The 21,774-nt window shown below is 37.5% G+C and overlaps 1 protein-coding gene across 1 annotated transcript in view; it reads left to right on the top strand.

The window, feature by feature from the left end:
• Positions 1–1,443: 1,443 nt before the first annotated feature.
• TGFBRAP1 (transforming growth factor, beta receptor associated protein 1) overlaps positions 1,444–21,774 on the top strand; it is a 28,874-nt gene continuing 8,543 nt past the window's right edge. The window contains exons 1-5 of the mRNA XM_009702808.1: positions 1,444–2,128; positions 7,958–8,152; positions 9,131–9,285; positions 14,974–15,056; positions 21,158–21,499. Of these exons, the coding sequence (XP_009701110.1) occupies positions 1,444–2,128; positions 7,958–8,152; positions 9,131–9,285; positions 14,974–15,056; positions 21,158–21,499 (1,460 nt within the window). The remainder of the gene's footprint in view (positions 2,129–7,957; positions 8,153–9,130; positions 9,286–14,973; positions 15,057–21,157; positions 21,500–21,774) is intronic.

Genomic DNA, 21,774 nt, shown 5'->3' with positions numbered 1-21,774 from the left:
GTACTTTACCTTTTCTCACTCATTTTTGGAAATTTTTGCCATGGTTTTCAATATTCTCTTGCAAAAGCAAAGAGGGGTTTTAGGTGTAATAATTTGAAACTAAATTAATTTTGACTATGTTTAGTTTCGGGGTTGTTCACAAGAGCATTTTGTGGATGATGTTGGTGTCTCTGTTGGTCCACAGAGACTTCATTTGATGTTTTATATCTCCATTGTACATGTGGACTGGAAGTAATTGTATATGGTATTTCTTTAATCCATTCAAGATGTTTAGTGTTGTGTCTTCCCCTGTGTTGGCTAAGTGGTTGTTACAGACCAGTCATGACAAATTAAAACATGATTAAACAAGGTCAGCAATTTCTCATCTACTCTTCTTTGGAGTGTTTGAGCACAGCTGTCAGCTGATTTCTTACAAAATTAACACAAGCCTGGAGTAAGGTAAAATTACATGGACTGTTCTTAAAACACTATTAATTGCTTCACAGATTGCATCTGTCCCTTGACAGTGCTTGGTTGCAAAAGGGTAGGTATAGTTTGTAGAATTAATATTAGAAGTGCTGCTTAGCACTTAAAGACAGACTTTGGGAATGGTTGTGAGAGTAGAGAACAGAAACTTTTAATTTCCATGATATTGCATCTTGAGCTTAATGAATGCTTTATAGACTATGCTTCCAAATTTGCTGTGTGAATGTGCTTTAGAATTGCTGATGCATATAGTGTGATACAGAGAATGTGTAAGTAGCACTAATAAAGCGGACACTCTGAAGATATTTAAAAAAAAAACAAACAGAAACTAGCAACTTTTGTTATGAGTTGAATGATACCTTGCATAAATTATTATTTAAATGGCTTGGAAGTTGCATGTTTCTGATTGCTGGAGAGTAAGGAATGTAAAGTATGTGTTAAAATGGAATATGCCTATGATACTTCATTAAAAGACTATGTACTAAATTGAGCATAAAGCAACATGAGACGTTAACTTGTATCACTAAATGCCTTGCGGCTTCTCTAGAAATCTGAGAACCGAAACTTTTACATTTTCATGTACAGGTGATAGAAATCTGTGCATGACAGGTTTATAAGTCAGTACGTACTGACAGGAACCACTTGTAGTGTCAGAGTGTCTGAGAGCACCAGTAATATGCTGGTTACTTGTGGAGAAAGCATCACTTCAAAATAGCTTGGTGCTATTGGGAATCTATTTCAGAATAGACTTGAAGTGGAAGCATAAAATTCAATTAATTTCTGTGGTTGTTAATGTGCTCATTCTGGCTTGTGTAATCAGGTTGGAAATCGAGTATAGATTATTAAAAATTGCAACAATGAAGTTTTTTGTATTGGTGAATGTTAAATTGTTAAATTGCTACCTCTGATATTTGATTATGTGTGTGGAGGTAAATAGTGTTTTATTTTCCTCTTTAATCAGATCACCCAGAAGACACAATGAGTGTTAAAGCTTTCAAGCTCGTTTCTGCTGTTGAGCGGGAGATGTTAATGGGAGACAAAAATTATATCAACATCGAATGCATTGAGTGTTGTGGAAAGAACCTCTATATTGGAACCAATGACTGCTTTATCTATCACTTTCTGTTGGATGAAAAGATATCAACAACTGGAAAAATAACTTTTGCTGCCACCAAGCAACTGCATAAATACCTGGGCTTGAAGAAGCCTGTGAGTGAGTTGAAAGCAGCCTCTGCCCTCACCAGGCTTCTTGTGCTTTGCGACAACACAATAACACTAGTTAACATGATGAACTTGGAACCTGTCCCCACTGGCGCTAGAATCAAAGGAGCTGTGACATTTGCATTAAATGAAAACCCTGTGAGTGGGGATCCTTTCTGTGTCGAAGTCTGCATTATCTCGGTCAAGCGGCGGACCATTCAAATGTTCATGGTGTTCGAAGACAGAGTCCAGATAGTGAAGGAAGTATTTACTCCAGAGCAACCCTGTGCTGTGGCTGTAGATGGTTATTACTTATGTCTTGCACTTACTACACAGTATATCATTTTGAATTATAATACTGGCGTCTCCCAGGATCTGTTTCCTTATTGCAGCGATGAGAAACGGCCAATTGTGAAAAGGATAGGCAGACAAGAGTTTCTGTTGGCTGGCCCCGGAGGCCTAGGTGAGACTAAGGGTTGTAATTTCTTTGCAATTTCTTTAACTTCTCTCTCTTAATTTCTCTCAATTTGTGAAGCAAAGCTTACTAATTAAGTGTTGTGCACAGTAATGATAATTTTCTTCACAGGGCTATACTGGAATGTTGAGATAAAAAGGTAGATGGTAAGTTTTTGGTACTATGTATTATTATAATTCTGCTTTTTTTAGTGGACAAAAATGTGATTATTTATATTTTAATCATGTCTGTAGAAAGCTTCATTTCTGTATAGACAGCTAACAGTAGTAGTACCTTGCAGCCCAGAGTAAAAAAAATTGGTTGGTACCGAGTGAAACTTCAGAGGCTGATAGCCTCCCTGTAGTGACTAGCCAGATTGGGTTTGAGGAGCCCCATGTTGCTATAAAATTGCTAAATTAGTGTAGATAAGTTAATTTTTTCCTCAGTTGCTATTCAGAGGAGTTTATACAAGGTCCATTTTATAGATTGTAACAGCTTCACGAATAGGTATGGTGTACTACAGTGCTAGTAAAAAGTGTTGGTGGAGATAAACTGTATCCTAACTCCTGTAGAAGTAAATAAACTCTCCTAAATGTAGATGTTGTCAGATACTACCCAATTTTTATGCTCCTATTAGCATAGTTTTTTAAATAGTATTTTTCAGCTTTGTGTTACAGAAAGTATTGCAAAACCAAAGTTAGATCATGTGAAATAATGCTCTTGTCTAATAGACAGATGATTGTGAGGACTACTGCTGCTGTAGTCTAAATCAACAATATCCTGTGAGGTCAGTAATCTTGAGCTTTTTTTGGAAAAGCTGCAGTATCCCAGAGCTGACAGATCACAGGCAGAATGCTTTCATGCTGTTTGCCATATGACTCCCCATTTAGGAGATGCAGTTTATGTATCTTCCCTGACACATTAGGGATAGCATGACACAAAGATCACAATTATTTAGGCCCTTAATTCAGGGATTTGCATGGGGTTTGTCTTTTGCTTTCCTTTGGAATTTATATTAAAGAGTCCCATCAGTTGTATATATTGAAGCTTGGTCTTGTGACCAGAATGTGAGATGTACATCAGTTCACCAGTTCTTCTTGAAAGAAGCAGAGACTCATTAGAATATCAGTTTATACAAATTACAGATGTTCCAAGATGAATTGTTTTTTTTCAGATGTAGGGCTTTTCTAGGTCATCTTAGTTTTAATAAGAAGTGGGCAACTGTTAGTTGCTTTAAATGTGAACATGTATTTGTGGACATTAACCATTTCAGTAGTGCTGTGAAAGTTAAAATTTGTGAATTGACTGTCCAAAAGTATTCCCTTTTGATGTGTTTCTAAGGAGATCCCATTCTTACTGTAATCTTTATTTATCTTTTTAGGAATGTCAAACCAGATTCTGTTCAAGTGGTTAATTTCTTTGATTTAAGAACAATAGACATACTTTCAAAAGCATAATTGCATTTAGTCAGAAAGCAGAATTTTGTTTAGTCTGATTTTTGCTTTTATCTTATGTCCTGGAAGAGCACTGTACAATAAGACCTTTACTAATAAAATCCAACATCCTATGTAAGTAGATTGTCCTGGGGTTAGGATATCAGGTATGTGGTATCTTAAGCAAATGCTCTTCTGCAGCTCTAAACATGCTATAAAATTCCCTTTTCCTCATAATACAGGCAAAGTCTGTCTTGTCCTAGCTCAGAAACCTTACGAAGACTGCTTGCTATGGTTTGTATATTTTTTGCTTGCCTAATTCAGCTTGTGGGGTGTTTTTATCATCTGTTCCCTCCCTACTGTTGTTTTGACTAGTATTATCCATCTGGCTCTTCTTCCTTGGTAAAATTCTTAGTGTCTTCAACACTTGTCTCTTTGAAGTTATGAAGATGGTTGAGCACCTTCATAGTATATCAGCATTGCATATCTTGGCATTTGAGGTGGGCCTGTGCTGTAAAGTGAGTAGACTTGAAAAGGCTTGCTGTAAATCTTAAGTTCTAATTTTGGTTTGCTTTTGTACATCTTACTGGTTAAGGCATGTTTGTTTGGCATTTGGTAGAGCATCTCTGCTAAATTCAGCCTCATTTACTGAGGTGGATGTATTCTGCATTAATATATTTGGTATATTAGGCTTTAGAGTGTTTGAAGTGACATTTATTTAGATTAATTTGCGTTTGAGTTAAGACTGATTTTTAGAATGCCAGAAAGCAACTACTTAAAAGTGTAATCATGAAGTAAAACAGCTTTGAGTTTCTTGGGTATGTAACCTTTTTCCTGACCTGGAGTATTTTCATGATTGTTAGAATTGTTCATAGTTGATCCGTAGACTTAACCATTTGGTACTTTGTTGGCTTTACTTGCAGTTACTGTATAGCGCATTCTTTCAAAGGGAGTAGGAACTTCAGTTTTGATGCGTCTTCATTCTGTTCAGTAATTAGTTCAGGCATGAGCCTGAACCCCGAAATGTACTGAGGGAAGGGCAGGCTGAGTCTCTGCTTGTTCTGTGTTGTTGCTGACTGGCTGGAAAGCAGCTTGGCAGAGAGGGACCTGGGGGCTCTGATAGGCAAAGTGTCCATGAGCCAACAATGTGCCCTTATGGAAAAGAAGTCCAGCAGCCTACTGGGCCACATTTAGTGGTGGACTTGGTAGTGTTAGGTTAACAGTTGAACTCTATGATCTTAAGAGTCTTTTCCAACCTAAATGATTCTGTTAGGAAAAGTGCTGCCAGCAGGTTGAGAGAGGCAATTTTTACCCTCAGTCCTAGTGAGACCACGTTTGGAGTGCTGGGTCTAGTTCTGGGCTCCCTGGAATGGCATAGACATACTGGAGTAAATCCACTGAAGGACCATAAAGACAACTAAGTGACTGGAGCACCAAGTGATTGCAGAGATGCTGTCAACACATATGGGGTGGGGGCAAAGAAGACAGAACCAGGCTCTGCTCAGTGGTGTTGTATCCAGCGAAAGGACGAGGGGCAGTCAGTACAAACTGAAATACAGGAAATTCTACATGAACATAAGAAAACAAACTCCTCGTTGTGATGGTGGTCAAACTAGGAAACAAGCCCTGGAGAGAATGTGGAGTCTTGGTTCTTAGAGATACTCAAAACCTGACCGGGCAAGGTCTTGAGCAACCTATTCTAGTTGACCCTGCTTTGAGCAGGGGAGTTAGACCCAACGGTTTCCAAAGGTCCCTTACTGCTTCAACTATTCCATGACTTTAATGAGTAAAAAAAAAAAGAAAAAAATACAGATTTTAAATACCTAATTTTAGTTTATTACTTTTGCTTTTCCAGAATAAACTCTTCTCAGTGGTGCATGATTTGAACAGTTGTATAGTGATTGAGTAGACTACAAATGGAGTTGGAGAACTGAGCCTTCTGACTTATAACAAGCACACAGGTACTAAGTGGGATGATTCATAGAAGGTTATGCAGTGCCTTTTCTCATAGCTGATGACACTGCATAAAGCAGGGTAGTCAACAGTAACCAACATGTTCCCTTCTTGTTTTCACCCACTCATAGTGTTCCTCATGCTGTTAATTTTATGATAACTGCAAGTTTTCGTATTCCTTTTTAAACAAGTAATAACAGTAAGGAAGTTTTATTTCAATTTTTACAGATATTTTCATTAAGAAACTTTTTGTTTTAAACAAATAAAATCTACAGTCTAGTACACAAAGTCCTGAGTAACCTGACCTAAGTTGGTCCCACTCTGAGTGTGGGCAGACTGGACTGAAGGTCCTTCAGAAACCCCTTCTGACTTAAATTATTCTATGATTCTGTAAATTTCTAGATCTCTCAGTGCTGAAAACAGTGTAGCTGTGTTTTGGGTAACTCTTGTAACCTTTGTATAGTGTATGCATTTTTAATACAGAATTGATTACTGGCTTCATCTCAATTTCATCAGCCACATTCCTGTACTATAAAAAGGCAATGGTTTCGGATTGTAGTTGTCATGTTTATTGTTTTCCTTAGGTGAGAGCTGGATCAGGACAGATAGTGCACCATTCCACCACAGAAGCCCTAGCTATTGAGGGCAGAGGGGTGTAGAGAGACATTGACTTGGAAGAGCACTGGGCATTGCTCTGCATACCATTTCACTTCTATAAAGGATTTTTTAAAATTACCTGAAAAAGAGCTCTGTCATTAAAAAAAAAAATTTTTAAATCGGGTTTTTATAATATCTTTTTGATAATGTCAGACATGGAAAAGTATAAGAATTAATATTTCAAATATAATTAGCCCTGAGTTTACTACTGGTTAATATATATTTAACTCAAGTTTTCTTCCACTTTTTGAAATGGGATTATAGCACAGAGCAACAGCTGAAAGCCTTAAAAATTGATAATGCAGTCTGCCTGGCATAATATTCCGCTTCTGATCTGTAAGAATATCAAGATCTATAGAGTAAATTGGGAATTATATATTATGGCAAAAAAAAAGTATTTTCTTTAAGGTGCTCTGATTGAAAAGCTGATCATTTTAGTGAAAAAGCAAACAGCATTACTTGCTAATAGTCAGATGAGAAATTTTAATCTTCTGTTGCACCCTTAGTCAAGGGAAAGGGCTGATCATTTCAAAGCTGCTATAAAGGATGCTGAAGCTTAGTCTCTATGCTGTAGTTCTGTAAAAATTACAACCTTCTGTTTTCCCTTTTTTTCTTTTTAATTCCAATATGGTCCTTCTACCCAGCTACCCTTGCCTCATTATCCTCTGTTTGGAAGAGATTTTGTAAATTGAATAATGTAATCTTTTAATCTCCTCTGTCCTTTAGAGCTCAGACTTATTCTGCCAGCTGTCAAGTGGCTCATTCCTGCCAAAGAACAATTTTCATGGGCATGTCTTTTTAATGGCATGAGAATACTGGTTTTAAGGGCTATGCATTCATGTTTAGAACAGAAGTTTACATCGTGCTTCAGCGTGGCTCAGCTGGCAAAGCTTGAAAACTTGTGACTGGAGTTTTTCATCAATTAATGCCTCAGGAGGAACTGGGGAATACCAAGTAGCATAAATAGAACCAGCGGCGTGTGGTCCAAAAGCAAGTCAAACTCAATTAAGCTAGGAGAAGGAAGGAGGACAGAGTAGACAGGAGGAAAGATACTTGCAAAGAAAAACACAAATTAACTGAAGATTTAATACGGTTATTTTGAAGACAGCACAGGAGGTATTGTTGGGATATTAAAAAAGTCTTTACTCTGTGCTTGGCTTTTGGGAAAATATGCTTTATACACAGCCTCTGCATTTTTCTCAAATGATTGAAAACACAGATGCCTCACAGGAAGTGATTTGTCCCAAGGAGCTGGACTCTTGTTCTGCGAAAATTTTGCTGTAACAAAAGTGAAGAAGTGTAAGTAAATGATTGTTGGCTAAAATGATCTGTAGACATTTGAGACTACAAGGAACAAATATGCCTGTATTGCCAGATAGGTCAGGCAGTGCGGGTCTGTAGCTCCTACTAAGGCAGTATTGTTTGAATGCTGAGTCTCACTAAGTATTGGTGTTTTGAAATTAATTCGAACTACGTGGCAAAATTCTTATTGAATAAATCTGAAACTTACAGAACTTGAATAATTCTTGACGGTTTCTTTCAGTATTCCTCTCTTCTCAGTTTTTGTTGTTGTCTCTTTCTGTGGTGAAGGAGAAGAAAAAAAAAAAATTTGAACCGAACTAACCAACAGGTCTGTAAGGTCCAGGGAGGTGTGATGTGCTGTCGTCATGCTGCCTGATGCCGCATCTCTTCTGACACTTTCTATTTCTGTACCTTGGTACCTATGCTTCGTATTGGGAAAACAACAGTCTTCAACTAGCGTGAGCCTCAGACGTTTTTTTTCCCCTTTTTGTAGGCATGTTTGCAACTGTAGACGGCATTTCACAGCGTGCTCCTGTGCACTGGTCAGAGAACGTGATTGGAGCCGCTTTGTGCTTTCCTTACGTGGTTGCTCTCGATGATGAGTTCATTACAGTGCACAGCATGCTGGACCAGCAGCAAAAGCAAACCCTGCCTTTTAAAGAAGGTCACATTCTACAGGACTTTGAAGGTATTGAAAAGGACACTGTTTTTTGCATCAGTAATTGTGAAACAACTGCCACTGTGGGCCCAGTCACTTCCATTTGTTTTTTAAACAAAATATCTAGCAAGCACGTTAACTGTTGAAAGTTTTATTGCAAATGCTCTCCTGATTAGATTCCTGCAGACTATGATAGGAAAACTTTAGTTGTCCAAAATTCCATGCTTCTAACAAAATGTGTGCTCATTAAATGTGCTCTAATTGTCAAGTTAATTGTCAAGTAGGAGTCTGTGGGGCTAGAGCTTTTTCTTCTAACTTGATTAGTTCTTTCAAAGGAGCAACGTTAATTTAATGCCACGAGTCAATAATTGTGAGCTACAGGTATTTGTCCGTTGGCTATCCCGACAAAGTTCTAACATCTTAGAAATTGTTCTTTTCTATTCCTTTCTAAAATACTTGTGTAAGAGGTTTAAAATGGGATATTTTGTAAAGAATTGTTAAACAGAAAGATGAAAGAATTTCTTTTGATCTACTCTTCAATTAAGAACTTTTAAGTGTGGAATACATTGGATTGCTGTTTTTTTCCAGGAGAGCTACAAACTAGCACTATGAACTGTATGTTACTTGCTACCTTTGATGTACAACTTATAATTTTCTAATGTAAGCCTGTGGAAATATCTGGCATATCTGGAAATACCGCTGTTCTCTGGAATCAGGGCAGTAGTTTCAGTGGTGACCTTTACAGCTTAGTTCATCATGAGAGGTTATAGCCAGCTTCATTTACAGCAGATTTCATTCCACTCTGAGTAAATAGATAAATTTACCATTATCTCTGTATTTCTGAGGTGCCATTTACAGGTAAACTAGACCCTCTAGTAAATATGGTAACAACAAAGATGACTTTTGGAACTTTAACACTGTTTAGGTTCTTAAATCTTAAAGCTTATTTCTGAAATGTGTTTTTTCTGTAGAGAATGTAAACTGAATATGTCTGTTTGCTCTGTCCAGGAAAGGTGATTGTTGCTACTAATAAGGGTGTGTATATCTTGGTACCACTACCTTTGGAAAAACAGATACAGGATCTACTAGCTAGCCACAGAGTGGAAGAAGCCCTTGTTCTAGCAAAAGGAGCTCGAAGGAATATTCCAAAAGAGAAATTTCAGGTCTGTCCTTCCTTTAATTTTCATGAAAATATAAATTTCACAGTGGGACCATGTATACCAGTGGTCAAGTGAGTAGGGAGGGGGGGGGAGGAATTATCACTGAGGAGAAATCTTAATACCTTTTATGGTTTCAGCCTGAGGAATTAGATGTACTGCTGAATTGTCTTGTGTTTGTAAAGGCTGTGATGTTGGCAGGGTTGAATGCTGTTGTTCAGCTGGGGTTTTGGTGTTGTTTTTTTCAAGTGTGTTAACTTGAAAAAATTGAAAACAATACCGAAAACCTAGTGATACTGTGATGCTTCCTTAGTACTAGGTTCAGCTATTATTTGCAATTGCTGTTTAAAAAAGTATACTTTATTTCAAATCAGAATTTTTAGGTTTTACTTTTTTTATCAGAGATTCTCACCATATCCTAAACTCCACAGTAGTACAACTTCGACGTGAAATGATGGGAAATCTAAAGCAAATGCATCCTATTTCCAGACTCATACAAGTAGTACTTGTACTGACGTGTAACTGAATATTTAAGATTTTTGTGTGGCAAAATATCTTAGTAACTCTTTGATTAGAGTGTTGATTAGAGATTTGTACTCACTTCCTTCTACCTCTGGTTTATATTACAATACATATTCTACTGTATTTGTTCCTATTTGTCATTTAGAGACTGAAACTTGGATAAAGTAGCATGAAGTCTCTACTCACCAAGTGGGTGGATGAATATTTGACTTGATTTCTTTCCTTTCGTAAAAGCAAAATTTGATGAGTAACCTGCAGAAAATCTGGTTTGGTTTTTTTAATATACTTTGGAGCATTTTGTTGCCATTAAAATAGTATTACTTTTGGATTGTTTAGGAAGATGTAAAGTTTGAAACGTGTTTGTGGCGATTACAGGATTGCAGTGGTCCAAAATGATTCAGTCCGTCAGGATTTTTTTTTATTTTCATTTCAAGAAGTTTCTAACTCCTTATCACTTAAATTTTGGTCAAGACCCTTGAAAAGCAGTCATTAAACGAAATGAAATTTGTATCAACTTTCATTTTGATCCTTAACTCCTCTGTTGAGTGAACAGCTGGGAGACTCCTGGAAGTGAAAAGCTTAGCAAGAAAAGTGTTTTCATTCTTTTACTAAGGTACAACTATCTGGAAGTACTTGAAGCTGAAGAGTATTTAGGCAAATACAGAGTTCAGTTTCCAGCATGTTTTGCTTTGCATCTTCACTTCCAAGTTTTCCTTTGCAATCTATTTAAAGAAACAAACTGAAATCCTGCTGTGAGGACAGGATGCATGATCCAAACAATGTCTTCTACGTATGATGCCTCTAATTCTGCAATTATTTCTTTCCAGTTTATGTACATTTAGTGTGGGAGATCTCTTTCTGTGTTTTGCCACAGGATGAACTGCAATTCGTTATCTAAAATACGTGATGTAGAATCTCATTCCTCCTAAGTTTTCTTGCATTTAGGATTTTTCTCTCTTTAGGATTAGTTACTTTGTGTTCACACATCTTATGTGCACAATGTCTGTCTTCCTGAAATTACTGTTTCCAAGACTATTGTAAGTTCTTTCTAACTTCAGGTGCTTTTAAGGGTCTTCAGTTACTTTGAGTCAATGCTACAGCTGAAAAACAGAAAACATAGTATTTGCAAGCGAAATAGCCTGTTCTAGTTCTGGCCTGTATTTGCAAACTGATATTAACCAGCTTAAATTGATGGAGTCTCCCACTGACTTGTATTAAAATAACTCAAATTGGCTTAGTTGTTGAGATGTTAGTCCAATTTTTCAGAGCTTATATGTAATTGGAAATGTAACATGTTGAGCTTGCTTTCTAACATGTCTCTGATACTTAATGCTGTTATTACAGGTTTGTTACAAGCACATCAATCTTTTGCAACATTTCTTTGGTATACTTTAACTGATTACATAGTTGCTCCTTTCTGACTCCAGTCTAAGAGATATCTTCAGATAATAGATATTAGATAGATAGATAATAGATATCTTCTAATAGGTATCTTCGGCCATCTATTTTGCAAGCTTTACTGATTCCTGAGTAGCTGACACTTTCAGGGCTTTATTTTGCCATTTTATACGAGCAGTGGGAAGGAATGCATAGGTTTGGCATTAAGGCACTTGATCCAGCCACTACAATTTATCATACAGAAGAGTGATAGTAATTGTCTGGTATATGTAGTATAGTGACTCCTTTTCCACACGCTACTTTAATTTCTGCGGTTTGCAATGGCTGTTGCCATCTTACGTGTGTCTTGAACTCAGTCATGGCATTGTAGGACAGTTCTTGACAACACGAGGTTTTCTTACAGTTCAATACTGCGTTGTCATTGCATGCATACGCTGGTGCATGCTCTCTATATCAGCAGCATTACATCAGCATAAATAAATGTATATGCTGGTAATGCAGAATGATAGTGGGATTGAAATAATAAAGTACTGTACTCAGAATTATTTGTACAGCCAATATTTAGTTACTGGAAAGAAGCTGGTCATGCATTAGTAGCTCTAACCTATTATTTAACCTGCGGTCCATGCAGACTGCAAATTTCTCTCTGCTATGTTAGGTGAAAATTCCTTTGTCTTTGAGCATCAAGAATTACTGCTAGGTAAAAAACGCTAAGCAAAAGTGTTGCAAGGAGATGACTTTGGATAGCATTTTTGGTAGAAGAATACAAAGGCCTTTCTACCATGCTACCATGAAATGACTGAATACTACTTATTAATTTTTCAGGACAGCTGAAGTTTGCAGAAATCATGGTTGATGGTAGTGAAGACCTTGGTTAGATTGACACACATCTTGCATAGGTATCTCTCTTTCTTCTTTTTTTTCTTTTTCCTTCTCATTTCTTTTTAGTTTCAAAAAACATATTAACTGCACCTAAACTTGACCAAAAGCCAAAGTAAGTTTCTAGAAAAAAAATATTTTTAGCAATCTAGTTTGTAATTCTGACCATTTTAGAAAGGATTTTTCTAGCAGTTGAGAGAATTAAGGCTTCACTATAGCTATCGCAGCTTTAGCAGTCGTCTTCCTGTTTTCTAGTGCTTTTTCAGATACAAATTAATACACATCTTATTTCATGATTTTGTAGCTATTTTTTTAATGTGGATTCAGTCAACAATATGGAATTTGCTTAAAGCACTTCAAGTCCTATGGTGGTTCTTCAAAAATGTTAGGAGAATAAACTCTATTGAATTTTGACTGGATGTAACTTAGTACCTTTTAAAAAGAAGCCTATTGCTGTATTCTGGCAAACAGGTCTGGAAGAGCTGAAGAAGTTTTTTATATCATAAACAAAAGTTAACTGTATGTGGTTGGCATGTAGGTCTAGCCCGTTTTTAAAAACCTATGAGAAAGAGAATGTTGAATTTTCCACAGACAGTCTGGTCTGTTGCTTCCATATCTGTTGCTTCCATAATCTTTACCACAGGACATCTTAATGTCTAGTGTTTGTCTTGTCATCTAAAAATCAACCTGGATACTCCCTGTCACATCACTGCGTCTTTAAAAAGTTCGGAAAGTGTCTGACAGACATTCTACAGCTTTTTTTATTGTGTGGCTTTAAGGGAGGAGTGAATATATGTCAACATTTAAATGAAAGTGAATACTACTTAATCAGTTCATATTTAAAACTGATTCCTTGGGCCTATACTTGCACTATCAATGAGCTGAAAAGATTGCTGTACAGACTTAGCTCCTCAATTAAAGCAATATTTTCAGTGTCTTAGATCAATTTAAACCTAATTCCAATATCCTGTTTCACTAAATATGTAAATACTAGTGGTCATTCCATTGCAAAGATTGAAAACAGACTTCAGAGAGAGGAAAAAAAAAAACCACACAAAACACCAACCTACTTCTGATACTAGTTAGCAGGGTGAGAAATGTTTGTACTTCAACCCTTTCTGGAAAGTCTGAGGCCAGATTTTGAAGTTTTTCTGGTGCCACAAGATGCAGATAGTTGCAGATTGTAATCCTTTACCAGCATCCTTAAGAATGTGATCAGATGGGTATTCATCAATTCACAGATTACCATTTATTGATGTAATAACGCAGTCATAAATCCAAAATATTTTGGATATTCTGTTAATAACCTGAGGTAGTTTTACTTTATTACAGTAACAAAATCCCCTTTTAGCTTTAGGTAACTGTATTTTGATTTAGTACATGTGAATGTAAAGCATAGTAACATTAATAAATATAAAGATGTTGTGAAGTATTGTTTGTTTATTTTTATATTGTTACATTTGTCTGAAAAGGTGTGCCAGATAGCATTTCCCTCTGTTGCCCCTTCTTTCCCTCACACTGGGGAGGCAGGAAAAGTCCCACAGCCTTACAAATCAATAGGTTTTAATGGCTTGCTAATGATCAAGATTAAGTATTTCCTTAAGATAAACCCTTAGTAAAGCAAGCACAGACTAAATGGACTTAAGCCAAGCATTTCTTTTGGTAAATCCACAATCTTTAATCAAGTTGAAAAATCATCAATTAGAATATCAGCCTACCTTACTTGAGGCCCGACACTCTTTAGCAGTTCCTGCCTGGAATGTGTTGCTAGTATATTGCAATTTCTCTGGGTATTTTCATTGAAAATGGGAGTCTGTTATTAATAACAGCATTCATGTATGCTGTTGAACATTAGAAAGCTATATATTCATGAGAAAGTTGAAGGCAAAAACTGGGGGCATGTGGGTGTAGCTAGGCGTATTTGCAAAATACCAGTGTTGTCACAAACGGTGGATGCTTTGCAGAGCACAGTTTAGGTTCCTTGCTTTTAGTAATTCTCTTTTGCCATGGGAAGTATTCTGGGCATGAGGGTTTCATTTAATCTCATGGTAACTAATTGACCATTCAGATTAAATAAATACCTAGCATTTACAGTAGTTTTGTGTTCTTTATAGTGAACTTCTTGTAAAACTTTTTTCTGTCTAGACATGACCATAACAATAAAACTTCATAATACATAGCTTTTTGTATGGTTTACTCATGCTCCTCTTTTTAACCATATTTTTATGAACATTGCATAATGTACTGCACATTGGATAAGTTGAACTGCTTTAGAAGTATTTTTTGTTTGTTTAAATAAAAAAACCCTAAAAAAACCAAAACCAATCTGGCAAACTGGCAGAAAGTCAGAAATATGGTCATCAGCTGGGGATGAGACTATGAGAATCACCAGCAAGGTTGCTGAAGAAGTGAGATGAGACGGGGAGAAAGTTGGCTGTGTGTGGTCAAGTGGGACCACCCTTGAGTTTAAATGGGGGTTTTTTGTGCCTGCTGGATCATGGGGAACTTCCAAGGTGACCATTGGTGTTTGTGTTTGCAAATACCACAAGCAAAAGCGTGAGGCAAGTCAGACCGATGTCAGATAAGTCATTATTTGAATAAGAAAACTTAAAGTTGCTTTTTGTTGACTTTGCCTTTAGTAAGTACTTGTGAACAGTGTTGTGTTTGCACGCTTTTGTATAAGAAACTGGGTCCGGGCAGCAGAATCAGTATATTCGGGTACATAGAATTTAAAATGTAGAGGAATGAGGCTTTATTTTACATCTAACTTGACAGGTCTGGTTGAAGATCGTGTGTTCAGTGGTTTTGGCAGGTAGTTATTGCAGTAGTGACTAGCACTATGTAAATAACTCCTTACAAATATAATAAACCTTTTTCCCCCCTTCTCTTTCATAGGTAATGTACAAACGAATCCTGCAGCAAGCAGGTTTTATACAGTTTGCACAGCTTCAGTTCCTTGAAGCAAAAGAACTCTTCAGGTAATTGTGTGACAAGAAATTTATTAATTTATCTTCTTTAAATAAGGAGCTAGTGTTCTTGGTTTTAAAAGCTTAGTCGCTTGAATGTTTTTGATGCAGATGTGAGTTCACTGTGATAAAATGATTTTGTTGGGGGTACAAACAGAGTAACATTGAAACAACTTTAAAACTGAAGAGTTAATGCAACTGATTTTTTGGGCTGCTAACATACAGTAGCATTAAGGCTGTAATCCTGTAATCTGACTGTTGTACCTGTGGAGATTTTTTTACTTTATGCCCATGAAGGTCAAGGCTTTATTATTGAGCTTGTGCTGTAATTTACAGCATGAAAACTGCCTGGTTCTTTTTTATTTTATTTTTGTTTTTTAAGAAAAAACTTTTAACAGAAAGTTGCAATTTAAATATTATTGACACAATTGCACTCATTTTTTTGAGGATGCTGATTCTGAATTTGTTTTAACACTTGTTCTGCTGAGCCTTTTCCAGAGCACAGATTATTTGTTCTTGAAGTCTGTACTAACCTTCCTGATTTAGCTGTTTCAGCGGTCACTTGTTTACAAATTGACCTTGGTACTCCACTTTCATTCAAAAAATGCTGCTTGTTATCTTTATTTTATCTGTTAATTTCATTTCTGCTAGCCGTGCCTCATTCTGTGATGGGGCGTTATCCAGAGTTAGTGTAATCCTTGCTGACCACATAAAATCACTCTCCTTGTTATCTGCTGAAATTCATTTTAAATCAGTTTAGAGTCTATGGAATAGGCTTAAGGTTAGACAATTTGCTGTGTGTTGTAAGTGTGTACAGTATAGGGAAAAAAGTTGTCCTTGGGTTTATGGAAATGTATCAAGGAAAGTAAAGCTCCGGGAAACGTTACTACTAATGAGGGACTTTGCCATTTGACCTCCTGCTCACCAGGATAATGGGCGTCACTGGACTTGAATGGGCAGTGTACACTGACTGAAGATTAGAGAATGACAGGGAAGACCTGAACAACATTTAGTGGCAATTTGTTTTGGCCACAGCCACTTTCTGTTTCACCTTGTAATTTTTGGCATTAGTGAGCAACTTGCAATCTTCCTTCTCCCTGTAATCTTCCAAACACTAGACTGAATTGTTGCTGTGTTTATGTATCTGAAGTAGAAGTACAAGCTGTACACAGTTAGGAATCCTTTACAATATTCCCACAAAGCCCTTCCATGTGGCTTTCCGATTGACGTCCGTCCGTGTCGTGTGTGTGTGTGTGTCCCCAATTTTTTTTGAGTGTGGCCAGCTTTGGTAAAATAGCTTGTTGAGGTTGTATTGGCCATAAAGTGTCTTCATTGTCTAGGTGTGTTTGGGTGGCCAGACTAGTATAGCTCTGCAGCTGTCTTGGCTGTGGCTAACACTTCAACTTCTTTTTTTATCGCTTTATTCCACCCTACCTTGGCAATAATTCCCTGTGGGGTTTAATCTAGGGGTCCTGCCTTACTGGTAGTGGCCTGAGGATCTCTTAAAAGCAGTGAAGAGGGGGAAATGTATCCTGCAGGGAGCTCCAGCACTTTGTGGAAGGAGCCAAGATCAGTTATGCAGCCTCCGTCCAACTCCATCCGACAGATGAGCCTTAATGAACAGGATTATGGGAGCTCCTCTATAGAAAGAAACATGCTTCATGAGAAAACATGCTGTCCAGACATTAATTTTGGAGCTGAATCAGCATCCCAGGATGTTCCTGTCCTCTAAAAGCTGCAACTCCAAAGCAGAACCACTGTTCATGAATTGCTGAAGTCTGCTGTGGGGAGAAAGCAAAGATAAGTTTTCTGTGCTTTTCTTCTGGCCAGCCATACATAAGCTATTCAGAGTATTTTGGTGACTCTGAAAAACTCGTTATGGAATCCAGGTTCCCTGATTTTCAGCCCTGGTGAACACACTCAGTTCAAGTAATATCTGGTTATGTGCCAATATACGCTCAATCTTGTTCATTTTAGACTTACTGATGCTCAGAGGAAAAATGGAAAGGTAATGGCAGTCTATGTATACACTTCCTCCCATCTCCATATGTTGCTCTGCAGGTGTTTCAAGGTAGTGTTAGTCAGAAATAACTTCAGTCTTAAAATGCCAAAGGGAAATTTGGTACCTCTGTGAGAAAAGATAGATTTAGCAGTGAAACGGAGCAGCAGCAGTACCTTCAAGAACTTGGTGTGATGTGGGCCTACTTCTGGCCAAATAGGAAGTGGGGTTGTGTCACTCCTCAGAAAATATCTCAGTTACAGGCTAGCAGGGGAAAAATTATTATATTGTACTAAAGGTCTTGTTTTCTTGCATCAATAATCCTTCTTGGACAACCTTGTCAAGATACAGTTATATCTTATGCTTAACTTCATAGTTCTTAAACGTTGAAAGTTTTGAGAGGATACTTTCCTATTAAGTTCCTTTTGGTTATGCTGATACTTCTGAATACTGAATAAGGTTGACAAAAAGGAAGGAAGCAGTAGCTTTATTGAAACTCAAATAGTTCAATAAAGGGAGGAGAACTTTCTTCAGCTGGATCTGTTAACTTTAAACTGAGTGAGCTGTCATAGTGGAGCTTCTTTGGTCTGACAAATTCTGTTATAAGCAACAACAGAATTGTGATTGTGTTATACAGTTGTGATTTATATATTGTATTTTTGCTATTTCATGTTGCTGTCATTGGAGGCTTGCATGCAGTTAGACCAAACAGCAATGTTTAGCAGGCAATTTGCTGAATTCTAGATGTCTTGCTGAGATGTTGGTACCTGTCACAGTGAAACTATTTCTCTCCAGTGTGTTTGGTTCTGTCTTTTCACTGATTAGATGTTGCTTAAATCTGACATGCCAGATACTGGAACTTTTCTAAACTTTGTTCGTCTTTTTAACAAATCAAAATGTTAACTCTTTTCAGAGTGTTGTCTCACCTGGGAAAGGCTATAGAGAGACTTATAGCTAAAGTCTGTCCTACACTGGAAAGGTACTTATACCTGGAGACATAAGAAGTAGGACTCTGAGATTTGCATTTTAAATGTGATTCAAGAATATAAGCCTCTATTACAATCAGTGGAATCTAGGCAAAACACAAAACAGCTAAATCATGTAGGCTTCTTTGGCATCTCTCATATCTGTAAATTTAAGGGTCTGAATTTAGACCGAAGTTTCCTGAAAACTTGTAGATTCTGCCTGTTGCATTGTTTTGTATATATGAAGCCCAAAAAGACCTAATGCAGAATTACTTGAAGGGAAGTAGATTTGTCTTAAGAGCCTGTTTTCTGCTTTGTGGTAAGTTGCTAGCTGTATTTTGCTAAACCTGAGATGCTAGAAGCTGAAGACTCAAATGTGTTTTTCAAGTGAGATGAGGTCCTTTGTTGCTGCTCCTAAACTCTTTCCTCCAAATATGGTGGAGAGAGCCACAAGACACCCACAGATCCTAGGAGCCATAAGCCTTGAGATGAATGTTCACCATTCATGCAGGTGGGGTCATTGTTTAGTGTTTGGTGTTTTTCTTGAAGTTTGTTCTGGATGATACTGTGCTTTTAAGGAGGCTGCTTGATTGTTGATTACTATTGCTGTGGGGAGAGCAAAACTGTACAATGTGAGCTTGAGTCAGACCTGCTGAGAGAACCACTGGTGATTCACAGCCCAGGGTTTGGGCTAGCTTGAGTTGGAAGCTGGTTTTCATTCTCCTTTTGGAAACAGATGGTCATTAAGGCCAGAATCTGTGAAGTTCGAAGTTGAACTACTGCTTCCTAATCTAGGAAAAGTTGGATGGTAAGATGAAAGGATGCAGAAGCTACTGTAGAAGTTGGAAAATGTTTTAAGACTTATTAAAAGTGGCATGTTAAATATAGCATTTTTAACTTTATCCATCTCCATGGTCATAGTCTCCATCTCAAGCTTAAGCCATCTTCAAATACTTGCCAGCATAACCCACAAGGGAACCAATGTTTATACTTAAGTTTCTGCAGATTTATCAAGACTCCTTGCTTCTGCATTAATTTTGAGTAGCCTGTTGATGTCATTCAAGTTATGGGTTAGCTTTTGTTCTAAAAGAAACCAGTGAAGAGCCTTGGAGGGGAAAAAAATCATCTCTTCTTTCTTTAAATAGGGTTAATTTTCTAGTGTAATACAGTACTCTAACTGCAGCTAAATGAGATGTAACAAGTTCATACTGAAAGCCCAAATACTCTGTGAAGGATCAGGTCACACCACTGACACAACTTGCTATTTCTTGGTGGTTATTCTTCTTTAAAAAGTCCTCATTTACTTGTGAGTTCTATCATAATGTAGATCTAAGAGTTTCAAAACCAAATATCAAGTCTGAAATGAGGGATTAAAAGGCAATTTTAACCGCAGAAATCTGCAAAGTAGACATGAACACTTCACTCTTGGTTAGAGGTTGGCCTTTCTAGTGTAGAGGTGTGTTTTAGGCAGTAGGAGCTCTGTGTATGAATCAGAAAAGCTTACTGTTCAAACTTCTTCTCACAGGAAGGCTTCCCATGTTCAGACTTTTCTCTATCATGGTCCTCTCTTGTTCGTGTTGCTGTTCCCATGCTTCGCAGTCACTAGGTTCTAGAACAGGATATTTGCTGCTTTTAAATTTGCTGTTGCTGCTGCCTCCCAAAATTTCATTGTTCTGGTATAGATTTTTGTAGCCAAAGGACAGTATTTACTTTTTTTAAAAAGTTCTGAATAGGTGTTGCCACCTACTAGTGATGCTTTCTACTAGTTCATATTTCCTGGATGGTTTTGGAGCTGTGTCTCTGGCAAGAAGTGAACAACTTGGGGCATGCCCCGCTGCTTTAGTTCCTTCACAACAGTAGGGAAGGGATGAGCCTGCTCCTGAGAATCTTTCACACTTTATTGCCTGCAGAAATCTGCTGCTTCGTCTACTTCCGTGGTTATAACTTGTTTCTTTTGGGAATTCTTTCCAATGAAGGTTGTGAAGGGCTGGTCTTTTTGAGGTTGCTGATCACTAGATAAATAATTTTTTAAAGTTTTATTTGCAACAAAATAGCAACTAACCAGGATTTCTTTTAGAGAACTGTCCCTTCATTTTGATATTTTTTCAGCAACAGTATCTCCTGCATTTCAGGAATGCTTATCTTTAAAGATGAAATCTGAATAATTACTTTGACAGTGAAATAAAATACAAATCCTGATTCCTTGCTGTTCTTCTAAAGCAAGGCATGGGAAGAGGAGTCATCCTAGCTGTGAAAACTGGGGAGCTGTTTGCCATGTGTGAAAAAACTTCTTGTTTTATTCTTCTGTCACAAAATGCATTCTTCAAATGCTTGAGGAATTTCTTCAATCTAGGCTGAAAGATAGATGTTTTGTGTAGCATATCTATGTAACAACTTGCTCCTGGAGAAAGTATAGACGCCCTTCACATGCGAAGCAGAAAAGCCACTCCGTGGTGTCTGACATAGACGTACACCCAAGACCTATGCCTGTACAGTAGACCACTACTTATTGGTTAGATGCATAATCAGCATCCATGGGTTTTTTTCAGAACGTCCTTAAGAAGTGAGCTGAAGGAGGAATCCTGTGCGTTTTAGGGTTGGGGAAAATGTTTTCATCATCCAAACACGTATTCTGAAAGCTTTAGTTTGCTACGGGAAGTTGCTGTTTTCTACAGAATTACGCTTGCACAGTCTTTGTGGCTTGCTTGAAAGGATTCACTCTCTCCATTTTTTAATTTTATTTTTTTGCATCAGAAGACTAGCTCCCGTAATGTGTGGATGAAATTTAGGACAGTCCTAGGAACTGCACTAAGGCTATTTAGCTGATTCTTGTATGTGCCACAGAACAGCTGTGGGATGTCAAAAGCGAAAGGCTGGCCAGTTTCCGAATTCTCAGAGCTTTCAATGTCTAGAGGAGGAAGAAGAATGATAAACAAGTTTGGATAGATATAGCAAAAAAAAAAAAATTCCAAATTTGTTCTGAATATATTTTCTCCAGCATAGAAGGCAATAACTTCCAGAAACTGACATCCTGTTAGTGTCCTGACTCTAAGCATATGTGAGCACACATTCCCAGTATGTTATTTTTTTGTGCCTATGTATACTTTTTCTTTCTTTTTGCTTCATCTAGTTTGACACTGTAATTGCAGAAGCGGCCAGCTTGATGTCCGGGAGCTGATCTCTCTCTACCCCTTCCTGTTGCCTACTTCCTCTTCATTTATACGGTCTCATCCCCCTCTGCATGAGTACGCGGACCTAAACCAGCTGACTCAAGGGGACCAGGAGAAGATGACAAAATGCAAACGATTCCTCATGAGTTACTTGAATGAAGTCCGCAGCACTGAGGTTGCAAATGGCTACAAGGAAGATATTGACACAGCGTTACTCAAGCTATATGCAGAGGCAAATCATGAAAGCCTGCTGGATCTGCTAGTTTCAGAGAACTTTTGTCTTTTAACAGATAGTGCTGCCTGGCTGGAAAAACACAAAAAGTGAGTGGATTTTTTCAGTATTGTACCTTTGAGACCAGAGGGAAAATTGTCTTAAATGCTATTGGCTTCTAGAGCAACGTGTTCAAATCTTTGTAGATTCTGTGCTTTCAGGTCCAAAAGACAACTTGGTCTGACTTGTCAACATTTAAAAATGTTGGTGTAAAGGTATTAATTGACAGTCTGAGGTAAAGACAATGCATTCTGTCTTATGCTGGTAAATACAGAGTTCTCCCTGAAAGTTGCTCTGTCCAACACAAAAATAAAGGATTGGTACA

This window comes from Cariama cristata, unplaced genomic scaffold (genome assembly GCF_000690535.1).
Source record: "Cariama cristata isolate BGI_N322 unplaced genomic scaffold, ASM69053v1 scaffold3956, whole genome shotgun sequence".
In the NCBI taxonomy this organism is placed as follows: Eukaryota; Metazoa; Chordata; class Aves; order Cariamiformes; family Cariamidae; genus Cariama; species Cariama cristata.
Note: the sequence above shows the minus strand (reverse complement) of the source record. Positions and strands in the feature narration are given on the sequence as shown.